This window comes from Triturus cristatus, chromosome 4_1 (assembly GCF_964204655.1).
Source record: "Triturus cristatus chromosome 4_1, aTriCri1.1, whole genome shotgun sequence".
Classification (NCBI taxonomy): Eukaryota; Metazoa; Chordata; class Amphibia; order Caudata; family Salamandridae; genus Triturus; species Triturus cristatus.
Genome location: NC_140585.1, coordinates 199,473,945 through 199,498,807, shown reverse-complemented (window position 1 = coordinate 199,498,807; position 24,863 = coordinate 199,473,945). Strand labels below are relative to the sequence as shown.

The 24,863-nt window shown below is 44.5% G+C and overlaps 1 protein-coding gene across 8 annotated transcripts in view; it reads right to left on the bottom strand.

The window, feature by feature from the left end:
* Nucleotides 1-24,863, bottom strand: part of PNLDC1 (PARN like ribonuclease domain containing exonuclease 1) — a 374,781-nt gene that overhangs the window by 274,663 nt on the left and 75,255 nt on the right. For 4 of the 8 annotated variants that reach the window (XR_014980732.1, XM_085650474.1, XM_085650473.1 and 1 more), the window contains 3 exons: nt 17,875-17,971; nt 17,660-17,714; nt 2,794-2,867 (listed from right to left, as the gene is read on the bottom strand). Coding sequence is in view for 7 of the 8 variants with exons in the window: in XM_085650473.1 (XP_085506599.1) it covers nt 2,794-2,867; nt 17,660-17,714; nt 17,875-17,971 (226 nt within the window). In the remaining variant the exon portion in view is untranslated. Of the gene's footprint in view, nt 1-2,793; nt 2,868-17,659; nt 17,715-17,874; nt 17,974-22,223; nt 22,333-24,863 lie in introns of those variants that run through there. The other 4 variants (XM_085650477.1, XM_085650476.1, XM_085650475.1 and 1 more) reach the window with 3 other exon arrangements.

Here is a 24,863-nt window from a genome sequence, read left to right as displayed (position 1 = left end):
TTTTCTTTTTAAACGTGAGCAAAGGTGGGTGTATAAACTACAAACACATGTTCGGGGACTTAATGACGATATCCCTTGGCTATCGCTATAATACTCAGCTTGTTCTCCTTTTTTTGACACTGTTTTCAAAGTAGGACAACCGCGATCCAGCCCGCACCACATCATTGTTTCCTTCCCTTCGCATCCATTGGCTTATACAGTTTTGGCCGTGATATTGCTCAATAACTGTCTGCCCCACAGCCCGTGGCCTCCCGGGTACTTTGCACATTAGCAATGCATCATTTGGTGTATTTTACCACCTTCCGTATTTTCTAAGATGACTCGCGCTTTTTAGTGCAACACGTGCCTTGATTGCCGTCATTCCTACCTGACGGCGGCTTTCCGCATTCCTCAAACGCACCGCGTCATCTCTCTGACTCTTCAGGTGCAACGAGTCAGCGATATTTTGACAGCGCTTTTTCTGCCCTGTCATTTCCATCTACAACCAGGTGCTTGCGACAGCAATTTGTATTGGCTTCCACTCCAGCATGTATATCTTACCTGCCGCGCTATTGGCCCATTCCACCGGCAGTTTTTTCATTTCTTTTTGCCTCCGTCCAATTACACGGGACCTCCGGCTGCAGGCTCATTCCAGCCCGGTTCCCCGACGGACAGGTAGGCTCCTTCGCTGCCTTTTTTGGCGTTCATTTAAAGGCGCTGATCTTCTAACATTATATCTCTTAGCCTGTACCCTATTATACGGATCTGTATTATCCGTGATCACACTGACTTTGTGTCCAGCATATAGCCATGTTTTAATTGTTGCAATGATCTTACCAGCTCATTGTGTGTGCAGACTCTGCCCCTGGCAGTTCTCCCTAGTTTTCAGTTGATTTTCCCACCCTTTTCACACTTGCTCACGATTTGTAAGCCGCTATCAGTAGCCTTGCATTTCCTTTTCAGAGCGGTGTTCCTTCCTGAGCGGTTGCCAGGTGGAGGTCATCTCATCACCTAGTTTGTACGGGTGAGTTGGACCTTGCTTCAAGTCTACATTTATTTATTTGTTCTTATAATTATGACTGAGCGTTTTTGGTTTCACTCCCAAAATTATCTCGTTATCTAGGTGCTGTATGTTTCGCTGAAGAGACTTGCACTCTACAATCAAGTTGAGGGTGCTCTTCATATCCTTTGTTACGTTGTTTTCTTCCCTGCAGTAGCTTCTAGGTCCTGATGAAAGCCTAGCCTAGTCAGGCGATATGGCTGAAACATGTCGACCACATTCTTTCACGTTGCTTCACTGATCAGACCAGATTAGTGTAGCCCCCCCTTGCTTTTTAATCCAACATCGGGACGGCTTTGTCTAACAGAAGTCTTCCGGCCGTCCCGTCACTTGTTTTAAACACTCACTTTTTTCACTACCACCAGCACTGCAATCCCCACTCACCTTAGGCTCATTTGTGGATTTATTCCATTGTCTAGTACTTATCAATCATAACACTAAGGACTCATATCTCACATAAGGGCGCTGCCTGCCCCTAGAGTTTATGAGATTTTCTTTGGGATGAAAATCCCATGTGATGGGGTTAGTTACCCACGGTGATTACTTGACCTTGGTTTTGGAGCTTCCTCTAGTTTCACTACGTACATTAGTCATTCCCTCCTCACCCTACATACCACCTATTTCTCTTTACCATCAGACCTCAGGATTTCTTTTGTGTTATACATTACATTTAGGCACCTTCGCTAAGCTCTTTAACCCCCGCCCCACCTCCATTGTCCAAGAGGCAAGCACAACGAAGAGGCTATCAAATACACTAGCATGATGGCTCCTCTCTTTACACCTAATTTGAACTAACCTGTTCATTAGGAAGACAATGGGTGAAATGTAAAGCCTAAATTATCCATCAGTTGCATTTGTAGCTATTTGCTTAGGGAGGAGCCAACAATCCAAGGCACACAAACACCTCATCATATGCCCATCATAAGCAAGCTAAAGAGAGGGTGCCAAAATGTGAATGGTCAACAACAATACTTTCCTATGCTAGCTTTAGGACTGACTGCTTCAAATAAAGATGAATGGTCCAGTTCACACTGCCTCTCAAAAGATTCAAACACAATGAGGTAACTTAATAGGCAAGCTTTATAAACATTTTCATTACTCCAAGTCCAAGTCTTCCTTGTCTAAGTCTTTACAAACTGAGGTGTGCATTTAATTTCCTAGTAAAGTAGAATATGTGGGATCATGTACCCCCACATATATGTACATTATAAGGATATTGCAAGCCTCTGAGGAGTTTTGTGATCAAATGCGGCCGTAGCCAGAGTTCCTTTATAAGGTCATGAAACTACTAGGTGACCAGTAGGAGCCTTTTAACTTGTGTCAGAAGGCATTTTATTCCCTATAGTAAACATCCCACAAACAGCTTAAATCCTTGATGTCTTGCGGCCTCCTCTGAAAGAGATAGTATAGTGGTATACATGAAGAATAAAAGGAATTTCCTAAGCAAAATAAAACAAACCAAAAATAAGTTAGTAGCTTCTTGTAAAACATATTAGAATCAGTGTAACGTAAAATAAATATCTTTTCTTTCCTGTTATGAACTATAGCGTTCAAAGAAAATGTCAAAACATGAAAGATATTTCTAATTTTTGCATATTTTTAGAAAAATTTATCATAAAAACAAAAAGTGATTCAACTCAGTTTAAACATCAACACATTTAAAATGTTAAAAAGAACAGAAAATGGAAATCTTCAATACAGCAGCTAAATTGTTGCACTTCTTATAATTAGTAAACTATAAATGGTTTGCATACCAATTTGGCATACAGAGAACTTCTTAACGCTGAGGCGAGCCTTACTGTACCAGTCTGAGGCTGAGTCAAAGAGGCTGGAGAAGGAAAGCATAGATTAATTCAAACTGGAATAAATCTCCCTATGCACATAAGGTACCACAGATGTCCGAATATAGTTCAATATAACACCATCGACTGAATTTATATATCAAAATATATCAATGTTTGCTAGAGAAGGCACATTATTGCTAGATGAACGGCTTTCAAAAACACATTAAGACGACCAAAAGAGGGTCCCAAAATCAAGATCAGTCTAACCCTGCTATGCTTGCTTTTGGAAACAATCTCTATGCTCAATTATTCAAGATATTTGTGTACTATTCTTAAATAATGAGTGAACCGATAGTGAGAATCAGCTATCCGAGGTCAGTGACTCTAGCCTTCTTGGACCAAGACTGGACACGTGCTTGAGATGCCACCTGACGGACGGAAGAGAATTAAAAGCAGGAACCCAGTTTTCCTCCAATTTTCAGCATTCTAAATTCATTCCATAATGTTACACATGGAGAAACTATAAACAATTAAGTTACCTGCAGTGTGTGCAGCACTATGTGTTAACTAAAGCACAGGAAGGCGTTTTTACTCTCAGGAGACAGGGTAGCTGCTAGACCTGGCTTTTTCAGTGGATTTATCGCCAGACTATTTACTTTTTGGCCTTCTGTTTGGACCCTCTTTTGATTGGTTTTATGACTCTGGGCACTTTACTACTGCGGATCAGTGCTCAAGTGCACATGCTCTCATTGGAAATTGTTATGATGGATTGGTCATTCCATGATTGGCATACTTGATTTACTGGTAAGTCACTGATACAGTGCACTGTGTGTGCCCAGGGCCTCTAAGTCAAATGCTGCTAGTGGGCCTGCAGCACTGATTGTGCCACCCATATGAGCAGCCTGAAAATATAACTCAGACCTGCCACTGCAGTGTCTGTGCGCAGTTTGGTACTGCCATGTTGACTTGGCAAGTGCACCCACTTGCCAGGCTCTAACCTTCCCTTTCTTAACATGCGAGTCACCCCCAAGGTAGGCCCAAGGTACTCCTGTGGGCAGGGCCCAGTGTGTGAAAGGTAGGACATGCACTGATGTGCGAGGCATGTCCTGATAGTGAAATACTGCCAATTTTGTTTTTCACTATTGAAAGGCTATCTGTCCCATAGGAAAGAATGGGAGTTCATTTAGAACATCTTATACATATAACTTCCCATTGGGACAAGACAAGAAAGTAAAGTTTAGTATGCCTTAACTCAGAACATAGAGATGCATCTTTTTGTGAGGATGGTTTTTGCATTCTGTGTTTGAAAATACCACTTTTAGAAAGTAGGTCTTTTTTTGCTTAGCCATCCTGTGTGCCTCTGCTGGTTTGTGTATTGACTGTTTGGGTTTGGAGGGACAGGGGCTGTGCCTTCTCTCATACGGCCACAGGGGAGGTAGGGGTGATGTGTGTCCTGCCTTTCCTGAATTAGTCAGGGCTGGGCTGCAGAGACCTGGGCTGCATTCAGAGTAGGGGGGAGGAGTTCTCACTAGCACCTGAATAGGCCCGGTCTGCATTTAGAGTGGTGGGAGGAGATTTCCCTTGCACCTGAATAGGCCCTGTCTGCCGTACACAATGCTGTCTCCACCTCCTGTCGAGCAGCTGCACCAGAGGACAGAACTGGTTTTGGCTTGCCACCAGAGAACAAAGGGATTTGTGCTATAAAAAGTGGGGCCCAGACCCCTGAACCGTAGACTACTGCTGAACTAAGGAACCTGCCAGGAAGAAGAACCAGGAAAGCTGGAGGAGTTCTGCCCCTGTGCTGTGTGATGTTGGGGTTGGCCTGCAGTGGTTGCTTCTGTATTGGGTAGGAAAAGGATTGGACTGTGCTTGGAGTTTTCTCCAAGGGCTTGAAGGAAGAGCTTGCCTCCTGTTCTGAAGTTCAGGGACACAAAGACTTCGCCACTAGCTCCTCTGAACTTCCTTGCTGGGAGTTCTGTCCTGCTAAGAGGTGCCTGCTGCTGTTTTGGACCTCTGGAGGCTGTTTGCCGCTGGGAGCTGGAAAAGTAAAGCAACTTCGAGAAGCACGACGCATCTGCACCCGTTTCCGACGCATCGCCCAAGTAACTGTTACAGCATCTGCCGAGGCTCGAGAGATCGCCGCACGCTGAGATCAACGCACCAATCCAGATGCAGGCCATGCTGTGCGGCTGCAATAACCAATGCATTGTGGGACCGCGGCTGGAGAAAGCCAAGCAGTGTTGTTGCCGCAATGAGAACCGGCGAATCCCTGATCCTCACACATCACATCTGGGCACCACACAGGCAAGAACACTGGGGTCGCAGTAAAAAACAGATACATCACCTCCCCGCATAGTAAGAAACCGACGCATCACCTCCCCTTCAGTAAGGAACCAATGCATCACCGCCCCTGCGTTGCAGTAAGGCACCGACGCATAATCTCCCCTGAAGTAAGCAACCGACACATCACCTACCCTAGGCGTAAGGAACCTACGCATCACCTTCCCTGCGACAGTTTTGTTTGTGTGCGTGATGTATCCAAGGTATTTTGTGTCGAAAGTGTTGCATCTGCAATTTGCTTTGAACAGAACCATTTTTATCATTTAAAAGTCATATCTTATTACTGTATTTTGGATTTTTGTTGTTTTGGTTTTGTTTGGTTTAGATAAAGATTACTTATTTTTCTATACTGGTGTGGTGTCCATGTGTAGTGTTTTCACTGTATTAGTGTATGTGTGCAGAACTGCTTTACACACTGCCTCGGAGATACGCCCGTCTGCTCGTACCAAGCTACCAAGGGGGTGATCAGGGGTTATTTTAGAAGTGCATTACCCTGACTAGGAAGAAGGGTCCCTACTTGGACAACGGAGCAAACCATCGCCGACTAGAGACCCCCATTTCTAACAGTAGCATTTGAAAACAAAATTACAAAACAATATAGACTCCAAAATATTGCATAAATGTCCTCTACAAAAAGCATAAGTTAGCACCTAGCCAAGCAAACAAGCTCCTCCTTATAGGCACTCTGACATGTATTCAAGTTTACAATGGTTAATCAACCCGGACAAAAGCAGGGAAAGTTTGTCTGGTTAGATTTAGGATTTTTTGGTAGACATGTTTGAAGGGAGATAGGCAAGCCCGTCTGCGCCTGGACCGGGCCCAGGGCCATGCCCCCTGGCCCTAGAACACCATCATCGTTCGACAAGGTATTAACCTATACAAGTATTCAGCTAAAATAAATCGACATCACTAACACTCACCACTGTCCCTATTTTAACTTGGACTCACTTACCAATAAAGTCTCTACTATCTGCCTTAACTGTTAGTTTAATCTGGATTTACCAATTAGACCGCCCACCCTCTCACCCCTTTCCCACAAAGCATGATTACATTCATTCCGCCCTTATAAATGCATGTTCCCTCCCTAAACACAAACTCGAAATTTCTGACCTGCTAACGAACCACAACCTAGATCTCCTGTTCATAACGGAAACATGGGGTGATCCTTCATACGGACCAGATTTCAGCATTGCCACCAGACGGCTACTGTGCACTTAGACATGAGAGATTGACAAAGAAGGGAGGTGGCCTAGCGATTATCTATCGAGACAAATACTCAGCTAAAGCAGAATCAATTCCTTCGATGGTCTGTGAAGCACTGTCCTTCTCGATAATGCTCATTAATACCCAATCATTCAAGGGAACCCTCCTTTACCGTCCACCGGGCTACCGAGATGAATTTCTGGTAGCCATGGACAACCCAATATAACCACTGGCAGGAACACCTAACTATACCATTCTGGGAGATTTCAATTTTCATTTAGAGACTATGGAAGACAAGGATACTTCCTCTCTTATAACCGACCTTCAGGCAGTAGGCCTATGTCAGCTAGTGACAAAACCTACTCACTTAGCTGGCCACACACTTGACGGTCTTTTCTCCAACAACAGGCACATCTCTCTAACTAACGTCCTCCCTCTAACATGGACAGATCACTGTGCTATACTGTTCGATATTCAGACTAGCAAATCCAACCTCCCTCACAATAGCTCCTTCTCCCCTAAACAGTTCAGAGCCTGGAGGAGCATCGACACGCATCTCCTAAAAAACACACCTATCTTCTACTCAATACGACACAACACCACACTAGACCCCGATCTTGCTTCCAATAACTACTCAGAATGGCTTCACAACGCGTTTAGCACCTTAGTACCACTAAAGAATGTCTCCAAAAACAGAAGTGCCCCTTAGTTCTCAGAGACGCTCAGACTCTAGAAACAACGCAGCAGAAACCTAGACAGACGTTGGCGCAAAAATTACAACAACGGTGACAAAATAGTTTATAAGGATGCTATAGCTAAATATAAACAGCTCATCTTTGCAGAGAAAAGCAAGTTCTATCTCAAATAAATAGAAACTGCCCAAGGCTCAGTCAAACAGTTGTTTCAGGTTGCGACTAAACTATCCGTGCCATCAACGAACTCACCCATTGACGCCACCCAAACACTTTGCAATTCTCTTGCCAACTTCTTCAAAGATAAAGTCAGCCAAATTTACTCCAACTTTTCAACCCATGCTAAAGCCGACCATCACACTTGCAACATCAGCAATGATGCAACGATCCCTACCCTCTCCGAATTTGGTCACCTCTCACTCGAGCAGATAACAGAACTAATCCCCACCATTAAATCTGGATCCCCACACGATCCTTGCCCCCCTTCCATTTTAAAACTTATTCCCGACTTAATAGGCACCATCCTAACTAACTTCTGTAACACTATATACCACACAGGCTCCTACCCTTCAACTTGGAAAAAGGCCATTATTAAACCTCTGCTAAAAAATTACAATCTCGACCCCACATAATCCAAAAACTATAGACCTATTGCATGACTCCCTTTTCCATCAAAAATCTTTGAAAATATAATGAACACTCAATTAGCACAGTTCATCAATGAAAACAACCTTTAGGATGAACCACAATTTGGTTTTAGGAAGGGTCACGGTACCGAGACGGCCCTCATCAAAGCTACTGCTGAAATTAGGATGGTACTAGACCAAGGCGGCGCTGCAGTCCTAGTGCTATTGGACTTATCAGCTGCCTTTGACACGGTCGATCACGCTACTCTGATCGACCAGGTCTCCTCCATCGGCATTAGGCACAGGGCTAAGGCCCTCATAACCTCCTTTCTTTCCAACCGCACCCAGTCAGTTAAATTCGGCGACTTGTACTCTCCATCATTTACCGTATCTTGTGGTGTGCCTCAAGGCTCTTCCCTAAGTGCGACCTTATTTAACATCTATGTGTCGGACTTGGCCAGGGTCATCAAAGAACATGGGATGAGATTAACATCATACGCCGACGATACACAACTGGTGTCCAAGCTATATCCTTTCCTGGACCGAATACTTGGATAATATCTGCCTGAGCGCCGCCGGTACTTTCGACGCCATTATATCCTTCAGGTGCGGACCCGCTACCAAACTCGGATCATTGAAACACATCCTCATAGAGAACCGATGTGCACCGGTGAGGAGGATTCTACCTACCCTTTATATTACGGCGACGCTGGCTTTAAGGAACGTGTTTATCCTCCCGTCCTGTAGCCCTGGAACGGTCCATCCCAAATTGTTGAAATCACTCACCTTGATATAATTGATTCTCTTTGGACCTCGTTTTGGCCACCCTACGCCACTTGAAGGCGACCTGATCTCGGAACCCACTCAACAAGTTGCTTGACACGTATTAGTGTCTTCGAACCTTAGTAAGAGGAAGCTTCCCTTAATCCATATTGGAACTTAAGGTCCCGTTGTGTCCCACACGTTTGTCATCGTCGTAGCCCTGATGAAGGTGTAGCCCTGTACTGGGCGAACACCGAAACGTGCGTTGGCGTTTACTCATATGTGCCTACCTGAAGACTTCACCCATATGTAAAAACTTGGGAGTACACGAGTTTCCCTCAACCCCTGTTGGGATAAATTGTATATTCCTTTGATGCGAAATATTTTCAAGTCAATTGTAAATAATTGTGTCTTTGTGTATATATGCCCCTTGTTGAACCTTTGAGTATGTTGTATGAATGACTGTGTATGATTGCTGTATGTGTGGGACCTTTTTATATATATTGCATTTGTGGAATCTATGTTTCTTAGTTTATGTTGTGTATAAAGATCATTATCCTGACCTTTATTTATTCAAATAAAATCCTGTGTTTATCACTTTCCCTTATCTGTCTCGCTGTCTTTTTGGGTCTGTCTCTAGCCTGTTCTTTGTTTGTAACCTTGACCCTATCTTGGGCTTATGTACATCACTCCTGTTTAGGCAGTTGGTTTTGCTTTTCTTCTTTGGTCTTCCCTAAGTGCGACCTTATTTAACATCTATGTGTCGGACTTGGCCAGGGTCATCAAAGCACATGGGATGAGATTAACATCATACGCAGACGATACACAACTGGTGCTTGCAGTACACAACGATGGCAGAGCAGTTTCTGCCAGTTTCCAAGAGGGAATGCTGGCCATTAGCTCATGGATGGCAAACAATTGCCTAAAATTAAACTCCAATAAAATGGAGGTAATGACTTTTGGCAATCTAGCCCCTTGCTGGTCCCCCACATGGTGGCCAACCAAGCTGGGACCACCTCCATCCCCCGTCACAAAGGTCAGAAACCTGGGTGTAATGTTTGACGGCAAGCTGTCTTTCATACATCATGCCAATGCAGTTGTCTCGTCATCCTTCTACATTCTTAAAATGATAAAAAAAACTCCTACCGTTTCTCCCGCCTAGCACCAGCAGAACTCTTATAAGTACACTGGTAATGTCAAAAGTTGACTACTGTAATGGACTCCTACTGAATGACCAGGAAAAAGTCCTCAACAAGTTACAACTAGTTCAGAATTCGGCCGCCAGGATCCTGTCTGGCACTCCTAAGTTTGAACCGATTTCCAGAGTAGTGCGACAACTTCACTGGCTGCCTATCAGAAGTCGAACTAAATTTAAGGCACTATGCATTGCATACAAAGCAATTCACAGGACCCGAGTTCCTAAAAAAAACACTTTGCCCATACACGCCTAATAGACCCTTGCGCTCCTCATCGGCCCACCTCCTGAACCTTCCCCGGACTAAGAAAACATAATGGGGTGATAGACGATTCACAATCGCCACTTCTAGACTGTGGAATACACTCCCATTCCATATTAAAATTAGTCCCACCCTGCTAGCTTTCAGAAAACTGGTAAAAACCTGGCTTTTTAACCAGTAGTCATCAGCTTCAGGTCCGTTTTCCTCATGCACTCCCCAGTGCAGACACACCCCAGGGTATTTGCGCGCTATATAAGTCGCTTAAATAAATAAGTAGGGTCGCTATTTTGACAGGCAATATTTTTTAAATATAAATTTTTCAAATGGATCAGGAAACAGCACGCAGAGATAAGACAATGTGGTGTCTATGTTTCGACCCTGAAAAAACCGAGTTCTGTTGGCAATACAAGGGTGCAAAGGGATCACATCCTGCAACAGGCTGTAAAACGTCTACTTCATTTGGTGATACAACTATTCAGGGGACATGAAGTAGGATGATGGATGAGCAGAAAGATCACCCAAATTTGCAGTGTAGTACAAAGGTATTTACGGTCACCGAACTGGATGCAGAAAGCCTTGACAAGGACTTGAAGATGATCCAAGACACGGAGGAACACGAGTGAATTCAGGTTCCAGGGGCTTGAGTAATGGGTCTTCTTTAAGGTTTATAAATACAGAAGTATGCAGTTCCTCAAGAGAGCTATTGATAAGTTGAGATATGTATGAGTCCACAAAGTCACGAGGAGAATCCTCCTTAAGGAAAAAGACCCTCACACATCCGGCAGACTAGCTGTCATATATCGTCAGCACGTGGCCCAGATGTCAAGTTTCATCATTAGGTCTGCTCCGAATCGGGGCGGCGCTGCAATCCCCGATCGGCGACCTCAGTGGCGCCTTTTAGTGGAGATCTTTATTCCTTTAACTGCCAGTAGGTGAGTGCAGGTGAGGGCCCTAAGGTGAAAAAGTGTGTGGTGAGAGAAGTGTGTTAAAAGTAAGTAGTGGGGATCCTAAGTAACGAGGTTTATTCAATGAGGGGGGTCCCACTCTTAATTAAAAACAATAACATGCGTAATACTGCAGTTAAGATGTCTGTTTTACGCTATAGTGATGTGTGGTCAACATGTTTCTTGCATTGGTTAAATATAACCGCAATTCTTCAGGACCAAGTGGTTCACACACTTATTGGTAGTGGTAGTGACTAGTGGAGCACTTACCACTGGTACAGCACCCTAATAAGTGGTTACTTATGGAGGTGAGGAAAAAAGCCTGCAAAAGAAATACAGGGGGACAAACATACATATCAAACAACATTTTTTTGTAACATAAATTTCGCAGAAATGCCTTAAAAACTGCAACCAACTGGTGTCATGCAGTAATAAAATTAATGTGGTGTTCAACTGCGTGATAACGACATGGCAAAACACCCTTTATGTTGACTCAAGGGGATAGTGTCCGTAGTGTGATGAGTGCTCTTGCAGTGTCTACAAGTTGCCCAGTACGGGAGATGCATAGTGGCAACAAAGCTGTAGAACCAAAAGTTAAGTTAAATAGTCAACTCACCCTGAGAAGCAAGGCTACAGGTTCCAAATCGCCTTAAAAACTGCAACCAACTGGTGTCATGCAGTATTAACATTAATGTGGTGTTCAACTGCGTGATAACGACATGGCAAAACACCCTTTATGTTGACTCAAGGGAATAATGTCCGTAGTGTGATGAGTGCTCTTGCAGTGTCTACAAGTTGCACAGTACAGGAGATGCATAGTGGCAACAAAGCTGTAGAACCAAAAGTTAAGTTAAATAATCAACTCACCCTGAGAAGCAAGGCTACAGGTTCCAACGAGATGGCGCTGGATGTTGACACCGAATAGTACAGTGTCCTGTCAGTACAAGAAAAGGGGAGGGCAGGGTAACGTGGGGGAAGGGAGACAATGCAACCGCAAGGATCAGCTGTGAGAAACCGGTTTCCAAAAGCTACAAGGACAAAGTATGCATCCCGTAGAATGCGCAGGTATAAGCGCCAAGACTTAAAGGGATTACTTACAAAATTCCGCAGTTCGGGATGCCTTCCCACCTACCCTGTGTCCGCGCCGGCTCGGGGGACACTACTAGGAACTGGTGGGTGAAATTCATAGTGGTAGAGAGCCAATGGGGATCGAGAACCAATTAGTTCATCGGCAGGGCAAAAACTAGTATGCGGAGGTCCCTTCCGGTCGCGCGAGCTCAGGAGTACGCGTGATGGCGCTCATGCGTAGCGGAGCGTGCCGCATCACTATCTGGAAGTGCCGGAAGGGGTACACGCGATCTGCAGGGCGTGAGGAGTAGTGCGCGGAGGGCCCTTCCGGTTATGTAAACTCTGGTCTACTCGTGGCAATGCTATTTTGATCGAGTGCGTCCCACGTCACTCCCTGTAAGTGGCTGATATAGCGCTGCGCGATTGATGTTAAAACTAAATAATGAAACATCAGTGCTCATCTCGTACGAGCCGTGTATAACCACATAGTGTATTTACTAGTATAATTGTTACGAATGGAGGATGAAATGTACTGGGGCAAAAAATCTGCCGTATATTAACCATATTGTGTGGCAAGTGGTCTACTTATTCAGATTAAAGGCTAGAAAATCAGGGTAAGAGATCTATAACATAACGTTATTCCAACATAGGGTTCCAGGTGATAGAAGGCTATTAACCTAACCCAGTGTGTATTACCCAGAGGGGGAGGGGGGACGCTATCTAGCTCAGGACGTTCACTGTAAATCAACAAGTGGAATATACTAGGCATGGTAGTCCAGTCCACTGTTTCAGATATTTACAAGGCTGCCCCAGGGGATGTCTTCGTTCAGTCCTTCCCGGTTTGATGATAATCTCATTACCCACCTTTGTGCTAGTGTGAATAAATTGGCTTTATTAATATTTTTGAAGGATTGGAGAACTGTCCACTGCAAAGAATCTGGAGAATGATTCTTCTCAAAGAAATGTGCGGACATCTTCGTATTCACTCTCTTACACCGGAAATTGCTCCGATGTTCAATGATTCTGGTTTTTACTGGTCTCGTCGTCATCCCTATATAGGGGAGATTGCATGGGCAAGTTATCAAATAAATGCAATGGGAGGTGTTGCAGTTGGTGTGTGTTCTGCATTCCCATGTGACCCCGTTGGAAAATTCGATGTTCTTTGTTACTTTAGTTAATGGGCAGACCACACAGGAAACACAGGGGTAGTGGCCCGTGACAGGGGGAAGGTTCCATAACCAAACCATGTGTCGACGCTTTTAATCTGCCTACTGCTGTTGGCCACAAAAGGAAGGAAGAACATCTCCTTGACGTCTGGACAATGTGTCTATAGCAGGGCCGTGTTTTTAACTAAATGACGTAATTGTTGGTTTAAGTAACTGTGAGGTTAGGGGCTAGGTTGATTTTGATGTTATGATTTTGAAGTCATGTATATGTTTCATAATGTACGATTAATTTGAGTTATTGATTTTTTTTTACTGATAAGGGGTAAGGTATTGATTTATTAATTTTGAATAAATAAAATCATGAATTTGTGACTAATTGTTTTGATTAATAACTGATTGTTTGGGCTTAGAAGAGTTGTCTTTTGGTTGAACATTCGGCTTTTAACCTTGGTACCTGAATGGACTGATTGATCTTTGGCGAGTAGAATTGTATGGTGTTGATGAACATTAGGACTGTTTCAGTAACTGTGATTCAGGGAGCTTGGTTTCATACAAAATCTATTAGTGGACCTCAGGTTTACAAAGCCTTGTTTGAGAGGTGTTCAAAGAAATGAATGTCATCAGTACAGGGGTGGGAGGATGCTATGAGCCTCAGAAGAGAGCAGAGACTGGTTTCAAAATGCACAGGTGAAACTGGCGGCGATTCTTCTAGGATGACAACCAAGGCTCAATAGGAAACCGCTTTGAAAAGCACTAATTTATACCATTCTGGTAGTAGAGGCCAGATGAGGAGAGGGTGTGATTCTTTGAGCTGCAGGCTTTATGGACAGTTTGTGCATCAACAGCAGTTTCGACAACACCGCCTGCTTAACTGCAGTGTACAAGCACTCTACAACAAGAACAACAAGAATCTATACAAAGACAACTTTGAACCCTCCTGAGGCACAGCCGGGAGTAGCAAGGAAAACTGAGCATAACTTTGTTTTAAAACTGTAAAATTTCACTTTGCTTTTAAAATCACTCACCTTCCCTGTCACATCACTGCAGTGTGCAGGGACCCTTTCCTGCTGAAAAACGAGCACTGGTAAGGGCAAAATCGCCGTTTTCCCGCCAACTTCATTGCCCTCTCCCTGACTGGGACACGCCCACCTCGAGGCCACGTCTCTCGCCTTGCTCCCTCCCTACAAATATGTGCATGTTCCGGAAGCGCAGCGGACGAGCGCAGCGGGCGCGACGAATGCGCGCCAAAGGCGCGCATAAGGCAAGCTCGTCTGTGCTCGTCCGTGCCGAGACCGGGCCAGGGGCCAGAACCTCTGATCAATCCCCGCGACAGGCTCCCCACATCTACCCCAAATCCACATTGATGGCACTGCGCACGCCTAACACCGACTGCACTCAATATAATCCACACCTATGGTCAGATACCACACAATTTATATGTCCCCACTGTAACGTGAAGTTACAGATAATGAATGAAAAAATCAAAACGCATGCTGTCATTGCATCTATGTCTTCCGACATCACCGCTGCACTAATCAATGCACGATCTCTTGTCAAGCACCGGCAAGAAATACATGATCTTATTATCAACAGTAACCTTGATTGTCTCTTTCTTACGGAGACATGGACGGATGGAGCATCCGATCCTGACATGGCAGTTGCTACCCCCCCAGCCTATAACGCCTATCGCCTAGATAGAGTGGGGCAGCGCGGAGGAGGACTAGCCATCATCGCCCGCGATCACATATCAGTCAGAATATCTCACATTCACTCCACCTCTTGCGAAGCCCTTCTTTTCGATCTTCAACTCACCCCATCGTTTCATTTTAAAGGCATCCTACTATATCGACCACCAGGCTCTCGCACCAACTTTCTAGCAAATCTGGGTGCAATACTAGAAGCTCCAGCGCTGGAAGACTCATTTTCATTATTGGGAGACTTGAACTTTCATCTTGAGAATGCATCTGACAAAGATACCCAGTCCTTGATGTCAGATATGCACACCATGAGTCTTCGGCAACTAGTAACCACCCCCACCCATACAGCCGGTCACACGTTAGACGGCATTTTCACTAATATGCAAGGCGTTAATGTAATAGATACCTTACCAATGCCATGGACCGACCACTTCGCCATTTTTTTAAAAATATCAGTCACATTAATTAGACCCAAACCCCACTCTGTACCGAAACCACAAACCATCAAAGTTTGGAAGGACATCGATCACGCTGAGCTAACGAGCCTACTTGAAAAAACTCGTCCTGACTCAACATTTGATCCAAACTTGGCCACACGACAATTTCAGGAGTGGATAGATACCGCCACCCACTCCTTAGCCCCAACTAAAAAACTCTCTAGAAACAGAGCAACGCCATCAGCCCCATGGTTTACAGAGGAGCTCCGTATTAAGAGGCAATTCTGTAGAAACAGGGAGAGACACTGGCGCAGATCCTACAGCGCTGAAAGCAAGACCAGCTATAAGGAAGCACTCGGACAATATAAAGTTCTTATTGTCGAGACACAAAATCCTATTTCACTGAACAAATCAATTCTGCTAAAAACTCAAGTAAAAAACTTTTTGAGATAACTAAGGTCTTAGCGGGAAATGCACCAGACCTGAATCCTCCACAATCCCAAGTCTTTTGCGATTCTCTGGCTGATTTCTTTTTCACAAAGGTAAATGATATATATCAAGCATTATCCACAAAAACAGTAATCAGCCCCCCCATATCTAACAACGGGACCAATAATATTGAACTTTCTCAGTTCTTAGACCTTGGAGAAACAAAAATCAAGGAAATAACGGCCACAATCACATCAGGCTCAGCATTAGATCCTTGTCCTCTAAAAGTCATTCGTCCGATCATGGACTATCTCTCCTCTGACATTGTATCTATCTGTAACACAATGTTCAGAACTGGGATATACCCAGACTCCCTTAAAAATACCTTGGTCAAACCCCTACTTAAGAAAGTTCATTTGGACAAGAAGGACCAACCAAAAAACTACCGCCCCATAGCCAGTCTCCCCTTTTTAGCAAAGGTAGTGGAAAAGGCTATGAACTCACAACTCTCAGAGTTCATAGAAAAACATCAACTATTGGACAACACCCAATTTGGTTTCCGCAAGTTCCACGGAACCGAAACTGCCTTAATAAAAGCTACAGAGGACATAAGAGTGATCCAGGACCAGGGAGGTACAGCAATACTCGTACTGCTCGATCTGTCGGCAGCTTTCGACACGGTCGACCACAAGATCTTGGTCGACCGTGCCGAAAACTTGGGCATTCGCCACATGGCTAGAAATCTGCTCTCCTCCTTCTTGGCTGGTAGATCACAGGTGGTCACACTGGGGCCTTTCCAATCGCACAAGCTGTCACTAGCGTGTGGGGTTCCCCAAGGCTCATCCCTTAGTCCGACACTATTTAATATCTACGTGTCGGACCTGGCCTCTGTCATCAAGGCCTATGGGATGAGCCTTACTTCGTACGCGGATGACACCCAGCTTGTGTTGGCCATTAATGGAAATGGAGATAAGGTAGCTGAAAACTTCCAAGAGGGCATGCGGGCGATCGGTGAGTGGATGGCCTCTAACTGTCTAAAGTTAAATGCCGAAAAAACGGAGGTCGTCATATTTGGACATCTCTCCCCAGGATGGTCAAACACCTGGTGGCCCCCTACGCACGGAACACCACCTACACCAGCCATCACCGTCAGAAATCTGGGGGTGATTTTTGACGATAAATTAAATTTTATCGCCCACTCAAATAAAGTAGCAGCAACAGCCCATCACAAACTTAGGTTGATCAAGAAAATCATGCCGTTTTTACCAACCTCAGTAGGTAAGACGCTGGTAAGCGCCCTCGTGCTGTCATCTCTTGACTATTGTAACGGCTTATTCATCAACGCCCAAGCAAGAGTGACCAACAAAATGCAGACCATCCAGAATGCTGCAGCCCGCCTCCTGTCTGGAATCCCTAAGTTCTCACCAATCTCTGAGACTATAAGGGACTTGCATTGGCTCAAGATTCGAAACAGGATCAAGTTTAAAGCTCTATAAAGCATTGCACAACTGTGGTCCACATTTCCTGAAATCTCATCTCAGATACCAGTCCTCCATAAGATCGCTCCGATCTAACAACCTTAAAATCCTTCAAATACCACGAACAAAAACAGTTAACTGGGGCGATAGACGCTTCCTTGTGGCAGCTCCCAGGTTATGGAACTCCCTGCCAGCATCCATCAAAGACAGCCCATCCCTGATGCATCTCCGTAGAAAGATAAAGACCTGGCTGTTTGATCAAGAATAGTTACCGGTTTAACCTCGGGAATACATTCAAAGTTTCTAGCGCCGAGACGCCTACGGGCAATTGTACGCGCTGTATAAATTCCAAAAATAAATAAATAAATACAGTTCTACTTTACATTAAGAATCTGGATCATAGATGTGTAATCTTTGAAGACAGGCTATGTAACATTACCCATCCTTAACACATCCTAAATCATTGAGTACTTGCAGGAGCTTTGAACGGTTTTAGCACTCACTTCAATGCATTCACTATATTAATTAGTAACTCACCTTGGCTGTTTACCATGTGCAAGAGAATGAAGGCCAGTAAATTCCATATCCAGTGCTGCAAGGAAGGCCAACAGTTATTCATGGCACAGTAGATCAACACATCTATTCTATGAATTAATGCAGATTTCAAATGAAAGCTGTGCTACAAGTTGAATCAAACTGTGGATCCCATTTCTAGCAAGGACTTGAAGAAGACAATGTCTGGTAGCTCTCACCCAAAAAGTCGCATTTCTGAATGAGATCTTCTAGGACAGGCAGCATATCTTCCAGCTGGTCTCGGAGAATATCCATTGGGCAGCAGGCAAAGCAGGTCTAACGGACAAAAAAAGAACAAAAAACTTAGAGACAGATTTAGGGAAAACTTATTTAAATCATTGATTACTGTATTCTATGGTGAGTTTGTCTATCTGCTTTGGCTACATTCCACCCTTTGATCAAATCATCAAGAGGAGGAAACCATCAGAATTACTCTATATAACGCCACTTTTGTGTATCAGAAGTAGAGACCTTAGTACATATTCTCATGACTTCCAAATTTTGTACGCATTGAATTATGCAGTTTTGTGCAGTGCAAACATAGCCCATGGGTATCAGAATGATTTACAGAAGTGAATAATTGGTATACAGAGCATTTCATACAAATGCAGAGCAGAAGAAGTATACGAGTAATGTTATAAATATATTAAATATGTACAGTACATTGATAACACATGAAGCTCCTATATACTGCAAAGGCGCAAGGGGAAAATAAATTCACTAACAGTTTACTAAGACTGAAAAATGAATAGCAAAGAAAGTACAGGATTAAAGTTGAGAGTATTTTACATATGAACAATACTCTGATGAAACAACACCTCTATGTAACACAAAAAAGTACAATAGTGGGATAGAATCACTCGCAGAAACATATGTTAGAGGGAGTGGAAGTGAGTGCGAGAGAGTGGAGGAGTGTAGCTAAGGAATCCAATTCCAATGCAGAATTAGTTAATTTGGAATGCAAAGGGGATAGGAACATGAAAAGATACAAATGAAAAAGAGTTTGGAGGGGGAATCATAGGGTGAGGTTATCTTAAGATATGAAGGTGCCTTAGGAACAAAAAGTAGCTTTATCTCCTTCTTGAATGTGTCTAATGAGGAGTAGTTCAGAGGCTGAGATGGAGGGATTGCAGATTCTGAATGAGTGACAGTGCATGCCACAACATTTTAGAAATTGGAGATTATAAGGAATAGTGTTCTGCCACCTTGAAGCAATCTGTTCCTGCCTGATGTTCTTAATTTAGATGCCGTGATATTGGGGGAGAAGGGGTTTCGGTATTTTACGCATAGTGCAGGAAAACTCGTAAAATAATATCTGGATTCATGGCATAGACACCAATCTTGAAGCATTAAGAAAAACTCATATTAGAGTCCTTTTCAAAGCGGACATTCATGAATGCTCAACGCATATACCTCACTCCTGTGCTCTCCCGCACGACATCTACCCCAAACCTTAATTCACATACCCCTGAGTCACAATCTCCTCTAAAGTCCTATCCGTCTCTCCACAGCCTGACCACATAAGAATCTCCCTCACCTCAATCAGAGTCCCAAGGACTCCCCTAAACTATTCAGAATAGCTGGTCAACCTCTCAGCCACCTCTCCCCAGAGTCCCCTAACACAATCACATTATTCACAGATAGTATCACATATAAGGAGAGAAAGAGGGGGCATGACTGGGACAACTCCAATTTTATTTATTTTCATAAGTAACTTAAGAAACAAGTTGGCTTATGAACTTAATACATATTTAAATCAAAGTCCACAGCAAACCTGGTGCTGATCTATTGGCCAGCTTCCATCCCAAGCTCTCTGGGTACAGTGAGCTTTGAATCAACGTGTTTGCGCAAATCTGGAAAACAATTACTGAACAAGTGTTTGTTCCTTTTCAAATTGTAAAGCCCATCATAATCATTTACTTTGCTGCCCTTCACTCAATCATCCGCCTTATAGGAGTAATCCACAAATCAACCCATAACTGGTTATCACTGAACCTACCTCAGAAAATATTTTTGGGGGATTTAACCTATCTTCACAACAAGTGCTTCCTTCATAGGAGCGTATGCCATCCTGTTAGCGTTCTCAAGGTCCAAGAAGGTATCCTTCATGTGCTTCCGGGATTAGCCTACAATCAGAGTTCTCATCAGGGACTCTATGTATACACAAGGCCACCTCAAAGGCCTCAAATCAATTGTCTATGACAACTCACACCACAAAATTAGGCACCAGGTGTAGGAAAGTAGGATCTGCTTTTATGGTTACCCCACTTTCTGTCTGGTGTTATGCTGTTTCTGACTAGTCTGACTGGGATCCTGCTAATCAGGACCCCAGTCTCTGTGCTTTCTCCCCTACATTGGTTATGCAAGTGCTTAGGTACATCCCAGATTGGATACTGGTATACCCTTACAATTCCCTAGTATATGGTAGAGAGGTACCCAGGGCAAAGGACCATCCAGGCCCGCCATGGGCTAAAGCATGTAGAATGCCACCAATGGGAGACCACTAAAACTGTAACCACAGGCCTGCCACTGCAGCCTGTGTAAGCTGGTGCTAGCACTACGTACGACAGATATAGGTTTCCCTTCTGAGGTCACTACACTTAAAACCTATAGGTCGCTCCTAAAGCAGGCCTTTTAATCCTGAAGGCAGGGTGCTCGGTTCTAAGTGGGAGGGTGCTCCTGAATGAGCAGGGTACTCCTATAAACCTTAGGAGTCCATTCTACCAGGTTGTAAGTGCATTACCATTACGACATCTAGAGTGGCCATGCATCATTACGGGATGACCATAGCAAAACTGGCTGTAACGAACCATGTTATGTTTGGTATCAAACATGTTGGAATCCTACCATACCTCCACACGGTAAATGGTGTGGGAGGTATAATTCCATGCACTGTAAGCTCTTCCGGGAGGCCCTCATTGCTACTGGTGCCAGTCTTCTAGAAGCGTACAGCAAGCTAGGGCTGCTGCCGACCAGAGACATGTTTCTGCCCCCCTGCTGCGGAGCCAAGCTTGAGCAAAGGAATGCAGAACAATAAATATCCTGTCACAGGATGTGTGACCACCTCCCAGACAGGGTTTAGTTTATTGGGACAGGATTAGGGTGCTTTCCAGTGCCACTAAGACTGCTTGAAGGGCACATGCGGTGCCCTTCTTGCATACTCCAGTTCAAACCAGCTCAGGGAGCCGTGGGCTCCCACCCTGGCACATAATTGGCCAAAGGACAGGGGAGTATCCTCCCCACTGTCCAGCCCCTTCTCTGGGAGGACCTCTGAATGAATTCCAACACTTTTCTAAGGGTACTCAAGGGCTTACCCAAGGGTGGGGCCTTTGATACGTCGCGGGATTCAATTCCGATTTAACTATGCATCATCTTCAACCATCTGAAAAGTTTGACCGTGTCGGACTGACCACATCGGTCTTCGCTTTGGGAACAGAGTATGCAACCAGGAAGACTCAGTGTACTTCAGATCTTATTGTGCTCCAAGTCCGCTGTACCTACAGAGTCCATGATCAATACAGGTTCCTCACAGGACATGTGGACATCCAAGATACCCAAAGGAATCTCCCTTGGAGTGAAGGAGTCACTCCCCTGCATCCGCAGACAACGCAAACATAAGTGACTGGTTTGCTGCTCCTGGGCTCCTACGGACTCCCACAGGTTCAATAACACAGGTGGCGGATTCTACAACTCCCTCAAGGCCTGCTCTGTCTTCAGACCAAATCTGTGGCCAGTATCCCTCATCGGGACTGCTGGAACCTAACCCTTGTGCACTGCTTCGGCTGGCTGTTGCTAAGGCTGGGCGACTCTCGTCTCCAGAGATCTTTGGGTCCTTTCAAGGGATTTCTTTGATTCCTGTGTGCTCCCCTGATTCCTTGGGGCCTACACCTACTCCATGCTTGTGGTGAGTCACTTGGACCTTGCTGGTCCCAACTCTGCGCTTTTTTCGCTTGCCACGTTGTTTGCGGTTGCCAAGGCTTGTTGGTGCTCCTGGACACCGACACTTCAGCTCTCGTAATCTGGCGGGTACAGCTTGTGAAGGGCTCCTGGTCTTCCACAGTGTCGTCTGGTCCACACAGCTGCAGCTCTAAGGTCATCGAAAACTCTCCTGCATCACCCGACATCAGTGAGCATTCATCTCCCGTGCCTCCTGGTCACTCCTGAGTGGCATAGACTCCCCTCTGCTTGCAGGTACTTCTCAACTTGAATCCACCTTCGGGTTCCACCGGACACCTTCACCTTCTTCAACAGCGGCATCTTCCCGAATTTCTCCATTGAGTTTGACAGCAGTATCCAACGCCACTTCACACCTATGCACCCGGCTTCCCTGGTGTAGATATCCTGGTTCCTAGGGTATCCGCGGGTGGGATGGCTCTCCAAACTTTTGTCTTCCACAGGGTTTCTTCAGGGTCCACTGGGAAGGGTCCTTCTTTAAATTTGCAACCGCAACTTACCCATTGACTTAAATTGAGGACGTGGTCGTATTCCCACACTGCACAAAGCCTTCGTGGGGATTCTGGGTACTTACCAAGGGTGGTTCCTTGGGTCCCCAACACTTCTACGTCTTCTGTGTACAGTCTTGACTTGAGTCTCGATACGCATCCCTCTATTTTAGTATATGGTTTGGTCTCTCCCCGGGCGGTCACTGTGTATTCATGCTACTGAAAGAAATCAAAACGCTAATTTAGATTTAGGACCTAATTATTCAGTTTTATCTGTCACGTGCCCACACACTGTGAAATATCATGTAAAGACAGGAAAACTGTATAATGCTGTTTAAACGTGCATGTTAAAGTTGCACAATTGTATCTGGAAATAACCTACAGCTGGTTTTCAAAAAAAGGTCTCAATGCGGTTTGGTTTAAGTGTTTTTTCCTCTTCATTGTATTCGAGCTGAGAACGTCCTGCCTAGGATATTTAACAGGAAATTCAGAGCAGCAAAAATGTTTTCCATTGTAGTCTGTTAGTTTGGCATGAGACGTCACTAACAACAGGAAAGAGCTGTTCTTTAAATAAATGTATGTAATCTGGGTGGGACGCAACGGAAAAGCAGGAAGCTTTTTCTATTGTGAACATTGTATTAAATATGGATCTAGGTCAAAATTAGTATTATAAGAAGTAGACTTGAAGTGTATGTTAGTTGAGACTGACTTGTGCTTCGCTCATAGCACATCACTCTCCCAGCTGAATTAGCCTGGCATGTACAATAAACCTTTTTGTACTCCCTTTTGTTGCAGATGTGGTGATTAAATGATTTGCACTGCTTAAAGGATTTTTTCATGACATCGTGGCAGAGCCAGCCAAGAGATCCCCTTTGCTCCTGCCTGCCGCTGGGGAGGTTCCCCTTCGGGGCCGCTCCGGACAACTAATTTAGTCATGCACAATTTGAGGAGGATGACAGACGCCCGTTGATACGAAAGATCTGTTTTTTGGACGACAGGGGTACCGGTCTGGGAGACGTCTACAGCGGCCAGATAAGGTAGAGAAAAAGGGTGATTGTCGAATTGTGTATTGACCCACAACTGTTACAAACGGAGATGTGTATTTAGTTAATCCTGGCAGACCTTTGTTTAGGAATCGTCAGAGAGGAAGAGAGAGAATTAAATGTGTTTTGTTGATCCTGACAGACCTTTTGTTTAGGAATCGTCAGAGAAATAGAGGTTTATTTAGTTAAACTTGGCAGACTGTTTTTCTTTCCCTTGGGGAATTATTAGAGAAATAGGAATTATTTAAGAAGTCTATCCTGACAGTTTGAATTAGGAAAACGTCAGAGGAAGAGAAAAAGTTGACATTTTGTATTAATAGGTTATGCGAATAGTTTTTCTAAACAAAATATAATCTACTGGCGGTCGCCAGTAGATAGTTATTGTTAGGACCTATTTTCCATAGGAAATCCGCAACATTCTATTCCCAATAAGTCTGGCGCCGGTTGATGAATCCTCGCGAAATTTTGTAAACTTTTGGCCAGCTCCGCTCCGCTCCTACCCTGCAAGTTTCATGGTGATTCGTCAAGCGGGGGCTGAGAAAAAAGGGGGGTCCCAAAACGCGTTTTCCCCATGCAATTTCCCATTGGATCTGTTGTCGAAGCTACAGCCCGAACCGCTGAACGGAATGACATCAAATTTGTTAAAGAGGTAGTCCTCAGTTCAGACTCGTGCCTTTTGCATAAATGGTGTGAATCTGTTCAGTAGTTCCTGAGAAAATTAGAGTTAAAAGTACATAAATATCTATGGCCGGGGAGGATCCGCGGACCCTACCCGCACCGTAAGCGCACCCTCCCCGAACCGAGCGCGCACCCTCCCGATCGCGCGCTGAATGCTAATTGGCTGTCAAGTGTCTGTCTACATTCGAAACCAGGAACTGTTGGCGGCCATTTTCTGCCTCGGTAGAAGCGAGGCTGAAGAAGCAAGGGGAATAAGTGTGTAAAACATATAAAGGGGGCAGAGTGGAAATACTCTGACCCTCTAGAGGTGCTTAGGGGGTCCCAGAAGGACCCCCTGGGCCCCCCCTTTTTTTTTTTAAACTGCGAAATGCGCGCACGGTGCGCGCATCCTTTCGCGTTGGATGCACGGATTCTCTCGCGGTGGGTTCGTGGATCCAAGGGGAAAAAAAATGAAATTGTTGGAAGATAAAGATTAAGGTTAAGTGTTTTGTTCTTGAGTGGCTCTAAAAAGAGCCGTTGTGTTCATTCAGAGTTTTTGGTACTTATAAGTAAGTACCTATACAGTTGTTGACTCGGTTTCCTTCATCAGTAAAGAGTACTCCATCTCTCCTATACATCTCTTGCATATGAAAGCGCAGATTGTTATTGTAAATGGACCCCATTCTGTAGTCTCGGAGAAAAGCAGAAACAGATTTATTCACATGTTTCCTAGCTTTCTCAATCTGTGGACAAAAATGATCGGACCAGTTCCATTTCTGCCTTTGGCATATGTTAGAATACACAAAGGCAGTTTTAGGGAAAAGTGAAATCAGTTGTGCAAAGGTGTCCTTCATAAGCATTTCCAGACCTACCCCAGTCAAAGTGCCTAGGTCATTGCCACCACAGTGCACTATTATGAGGTCAGGGTGTTGGATTTGCATGAAGGATTTCACCAATGGCATCAATTGGTGCCACTTTAACCCTCTCTGTCCAATCCATTTAATGTCTACTTTTGGCAAACCTAGG